The sequence below is a fragment of the Arctopsyche grandis genome, chromosome 9, assembly GCF_051622035.1.
Source record: "Arctopsyche grandis isolate Sample6627 chromosome 9, ASM5162203v2, whole genome shotgun sequence".
NCBI classification, from domain to species: Eukaryota; Metazoa; Arthropoda; class Insecta; order Trichoptera; family Hydropsychidae; genus Arctopsyche; species Arctopsyche grandis.
Genome location: NC_135363.1, coordinates 4,673,614 through 4,679,618, shown reverse-complemented (window position 1 = coordinate 4,679,618; position 6,005 = coordinate 4,673,614). Strand labels below are relative to the sequence as shown.

At 38.0% G+C, this 6,005-nt stretch overlaps 1 protein-coding gene across 1 annotated transcript; it reads right to left on the bottom strand.

Annotated features, from left to right (window-relative positions):
* Positions 1-2,962: 2,962 nt before the first annotated feature.
* Positions 2,963-3,774, bottom strand: Teh1 (tipE homolog 1 phospholipid transfer protein). The gene is made up of 2 exons (XM_077438727.1): positions 3,062-3,774; positions 2,963-2,999 (listed from the first exon to the last, which is right to left on the bottom strand). The coding sequence occupies exons 1-2, from the start codon at positions 3,772-3,774 to the stop codon at positions 2,963-2,965; spliced, it is 750 nt and encodes a 249-aa protein (XP_077294853.1).
* Positions 3,775-6,005: the final 2,231 nt, after the last annotated feature.

Sequence of the window (6,005 nt, the reverse complement as noted above, 5' to 3'; positions counted from 1 at the left end):
TTCGATCGTTTCCTATCATAGTTTGCCAATTTATCTGATTTTATCGTTGAAACGGTTCCACCAAAATTGGCAACCCGTCCCGTCTCTCAAATTCGAACTTATGGGATCTAAAATTTGCTGATCATGATATAATAATGGCGGAGGTTCCATTTACTTATATTGATGACCAAAATGAGCAATATGGCAAAGTATGAAAACGATTGGATAAGATATAAAAATGACCACTAACACGAAAGCCATGTGAAACGTAAAGGAGGTATGTAAAAAATATACTACTCACTTCGTAAAATGTGTACATATATTTTGAGAAAAATTAGTGTTATTGAATTTTTCCATTGATGTATCTATGATACTATATAAATATAATTGTTTATCGATGTTTGAAATTGGTCAGAAAATTGAGTTTACCTGTGGGGCCTTCCTGGCGTATATGTGTGGGATTTAGTTATAGCCAAGAAGAATGCATGTATGAATAATAAGGTTGGCGTGCATGCGTTGAGTTGTCATCTTTCGTGTGACGCTTAACGAACGCTCAGTTCGCTGTGGCTCTCCGCCATGTAATAAAAGCTTTAAGCCACCCAGCGAGTCTCATTTCACACCACCGTCCATGTTTTCTAACAACCAGATCTTACATTTTGTATATTCAAAAACAAAAATATCTGTGCACCTACATACATTGTATAATGTCTACACAGTTAGCCGTAGTGTCGATTTAAGCTGACCTATCGTGGCATTATTGCATATGTAATTATAAAAAAAAATTATGCATACATAGATCTAAATAACTTTCAGATTACCCTTGATATAAAGTAAATATACAAATACTAGCATTGAGATATAAATCATTTTTACATCAAAAGCACAATTCGAATATTTCCAGTCCGCTGTACATATATGTACTAATCATTGGCATTAATTATTTAACAAATACAACGATCTCACACCGGCGTATTTCATTTCGAAACTCGACAGGTTTCTTTGCCACATCGTGGGTACAATACAAGTAATAACAAGAAAAATTGATAAACCTCTTAGGAAAACAATTTTGTTAAAAGCCCGCCCCGTGCACGCGCCTAGACGGGGATTATTGCCATACTTCAGATAACATGATGAATGGCAGCTCCGGCGTATGTTTGTTGTTAAAGAAAATTGTTTTACTTTTACCGCAATAAACGTTAGCTGATAGTTATTGCGATTTTTTTACGATTTAAGTTCGCCGACGTTAGCATTATGCGAAACTTTCGCGAAGACAAAAAAAAGTAAAAAGTAAAAAATATCCGAACGAAACGAGACGGCGAAATAAGTACCCGCTCACTACCGAAACAATCTCATTTATTACCGTTTAATACTTACATAAGAAAAATAGAAAGTTATGCATAAAACAATACGATCATAAATCATTCCAAACACACTATAATCATCGTGCAACAATAATCGAGTGGAATTTACAAAGTGAATCGTATTTTTTTCAACTGGACTTGAATTGTTAATTTACAAAAAAATAATAGGATTTCAAGAACAAACAATCAAGAATAAAATTAATTTTTAATTTAATTGCTTAGTATTATACACACAGAAGCATACATATATAGCTTCATAATAATCATATAATTTGTAAAAATGGGTAAACTGTTCGAATATATACCGTCGTATGACAAGCTAAACCCCGTTCTAAACTAATAATATTTTAAAATGTACGAGATTAAAATAACAATTATATTATTGCATATCTGATGACGGACGATCTTGATTATATTAATTAGTTTTTGATGAAATATTTCTGTAAAAAGGGCTATGTGCATACATACATATATCTACAATAGTACCATATTTATTTAAAAATACTTGGGAAAGGCGGCACAGCCAGAATCAAGATTTGAATCATTTTTCGTGGTTTTCCCTTTTTAATAAATACATAAATCAAACTCACCGTCAGAAATTAACTTATTTTAATAATTTGGAGACACTGTTTGTACATATGTACTATGTATTGTTAATAATAATAATAATACTAATATAAATAATAATAATACATATGTAAATATGTATTATTTTTATTACTATTATTATTATTATTATAAATCACGCGTCGAAAAGACGACAAAAAATTGTCAAGTGAAGGTGGTACGTGATTGGGCGAGAGCGGCTAGGTGCGAGACAACTGGGCGAGAGGAAGTCTCGCGCCAAGTTGTCTCGGCGCCCATTTGGCCTCGTCGCTCAGTAAAGCCAGTCACACAATTAGCATTGTGATGAATAACGAGTAACCAGGACATATATTTATTTTATTTGTTTACATGCTATTTTATTTACATGCTCTCGCATTCGTGTAATGTGTTGTAACATTATAAAGACGTAAAATAATTTCTTTATTTTTTTTTAATAACTTCTTATTTAACTATATAATATTATAACAATATTATTCAATGCAAGATCTTTAATAATATTACTGTAAGTTTTGCTGTCCATAACATGACGTTGATAATTACTTTCATCGTCTATAAACTATAGATTTCCATTAATATAAAATATATATGTACGTATTCCATAGATGAATCAATACCATCAACAACTTACGTATTTTATATTAAAGTTTTATTAATGTAAACATTTTAAAACACGAAACACGTATCCAAAACTATCAAAAAATAAAAGTCAAATTCTACCGATCGCTATACGCATGAACAATGTTATATTTCTTGACCAAAATGCAATGCGAAACTGAAACGAAATGTAATTGGCCACTGTGGGTTGAATTCGGGGTGAATACGATAGCATAGTCAAGTGTTAGAGCCGGGCCGCACCGTGCAACTTTGTCGGCCGACTAGTTGCGCGACACGAAAAAATGTATGGAAATGTGTGCGACATACAAGTTGATGGGTGTAGCATGTCCCATCTACCTGCTTGCATTGGTCTGGTCTCCCTCAACCAAGTCGCTCTCAAGTCGCACGGTGTAGCCCGGCCCTTAACCGTGTCCATTTGGAAGCAGGCCAAGATTCAACCTCGAGTCAAATTAAAATAAAAAAGATTACAATAGAAAAGTACACGAAATACAAGCACTGACCTGAGGTCCTCCCGAGTGGGTCTCGGTCTTCGCCTGCTCGACGGCCTGGGTCTGGGTCTGCGGTGTCTGACTGGCGCCCTACAATCACAGTGCAGGGCGCACAGGGCGGCAGAGGTGGCCAACGTGAGGACGAGAGGAGCGAACAAGTAGCGAGCCACGACGGCCACCTGCTCGGCCTTGTCGTAGTGCGGCAAGACGACACCCTGCTCGGCGCGCGACCAGTAGCAGGGGAACTTCATGCCCTCGACGCCGTACGTCTCCGTGAAGTTCTTACAGTCGACGGTAGGCGGATATCCGCACCCCTTGATGTTGATCAGCAGGAGGGCGGATCGAGACCGGCCCTCGGCTTCGTACCGCACGTGCACCCTGGTGCACTTGTACAGGTCGGCCGTGCATCCCTCGCGGCAGGATGCAACTCCACACTCCATCAATCCGTTGCGCTCCTCGCGGCGCAGAGTGGTGCAGGTGACGGGTGCCGCTGGGAAGTCAGCTGCCAGTGCTGAGAGTGCCGGGTCGACGTACAGTGGTACCAGGAAGAGCAAGGCGCCTCCTCCGGCTGCTGCGAGGGCTGCCAGCACGGCCGTGCCGCACCGCGCAGCCTGCTGCCGTAGGCGGGCGCCTCTGCCTAGAGGCACGACGCCCACCCCGGGTCCGCCCGCCCCGGCCGCCCCCGCCGCGCCCCGCACAAGCAGCTCTGAACTGCCGCTGCGCATCGTCTAGCGCGCCCTCACCGCCGCGACACTGACACCATCCGACATCGGGCAATACTGCCCACACCACCTGCAACACCCAAACAAAAACACTCACCACTCACTCGATGAACACTCGCGGACTGTGGGGCTATTTTCGATACCCCTACCCTCCCCCTCCCGACAATATTTCTACAATATACGCTCAAATCAACAATACACTGTACACATGCGATGGCTAAAGGTCACCGCTGCGCTATACTAGCGCAACTTCAATTTTAGCATTCCATCATAGATGAAAATATATTTTTTTACATTTATTGTATACTAGCTGAACCCGGCATGCGTTGCAATGCCACAATAACGCATGCAATTCCCGTTCCCGTTCTCGTTCCCGTTCCCGTTCTCGTTCACGTTCCTGTTCCCGTTCCCATTCCCGTTCCCATTCCCGTTCCCGTTTCTGTTCCCGTTCCCGTTCCCATTCCCGTTCCCGTTCCCATTTTCGTTCCCGTTTCCATTCCCATTTGTCGGAAAAACGCAGGCGGCGAACACATTTAAAATTATTCAATTATTTGTTTATTTTAGCCTAAAAACATTTGAAAGGATTGCGTTGCAATGCCACTCATTCCCGTTTTTCCCGTTTCCGTTCCTGTTTTTGGCCGATTTTTTTCACAGTCAGCTTCCAATATGCTTCATTTATGCATACAATAAATCCTGAAAGTTCCATCGTTCCATCGTCCAATAAAGCATGCAATTCCCGTCTCCGTTTCCGTTTCTCGATGCGTTTCGATAAGTGAATGTTTCAGTTTCAAATTAATCTTTAAAATAAGGCTTCGCTCGGTATTTGTAATATAAACCGCTTAAACATGACTAATCTACATATAATAGTAAAAAAATAAATTTTAAAAAATATATTTTTTTTAATTTTTTAAAAAATTTTAATTTTTTTTTTTAATAAAATGTTAACTATTAGATGAGTCATGTTTATGCGGTTTATATTACAAATACCAAGCGAAGCCGGGTAATACAGCTAGTTCTTAATAATCAAATTAAATTATGGTAAAGTATAGGAACGCATACGTGACAGACAGACAAACATTGATTTATGTAGATATGTAGGATTGTTAGGAGTGGTACGTAATGTCAGGTTGGTATGAGTGGTACGTAATGTATTTGTACGTTGGCAATGCGTGGGCGCAAGTTGGTTGCTAACGTAAACATTTCCTTAACTACCCACTGGCGCTTCATACTTTCGCGTCGATAAAATCGTAATTACGAATATTATTATTATTAAGAGGTTTTTTCCCTTTTTATTTTCATCAGTAATCTTTCCGGACATGCATACAATAAATCCTGAAAGTTTCATCGTAATCGGTTCTTTAGTTTAGGAGCCTATTCGAGACAGACAGACAGAGAGACAGACAAACAGACAGACATTGATTTTTATATATATATATATATATATATATATATATATATATATATATATATATATATATATATATATATATAGATTTAACTACGGTATTTTATTGTTTATAATATACATATATACCGGGAAGGCTTAACAGGTAATCCCCAATGCGCCTTCCTGGCCAATTACATACAATGCAGTATTCTTTATTACACAAGTCGCTAAATAAATAAACCCCAATACACCTCCCTGGCGTATTGGGGTTTGAGACAATAGTCCCGACTTACAACCTATCGAATATTTATAGGCTATTATAAAGCAAATGGAATAAAAACAACACCCTGGGGCAAATTATGAGTTAAAAAAACTGTTGAAAATGTATGGTTTGAAGAAATTTCGGACGACGTACTAAAAAAAGTCGTATTGTCCGTGCGGGCAGGTATGGATCCCGTCATAAAAGCTAGACGATTGTATAGTTATTATTTATTTATTTATTTATTTATTTATTTATTTATTTATTTATTTATTTTAAACAGACCATTGTGGCATAACAGGAATTCCTAAAGCGCCACAATGGTCAAAAAATATAACACAAAAAAGAAAAAAAACAAAATAACAATTAAACATAAACATAAATACATCTACATACATAAAAAATAGCATTTATAATAACAGATAAAGTAAAAATATCAAATAAAATATAGCATAAGGAATGCCTTGCACCTACAGCCAGTTTCAATAAATATGTAAGAAACAACTACAAATACAAAACATCCCTGTAAGGCCCAAATGGAAGAGAGTTAATCAAAATTTCACTCATAAATCACAATCAATCATGAAA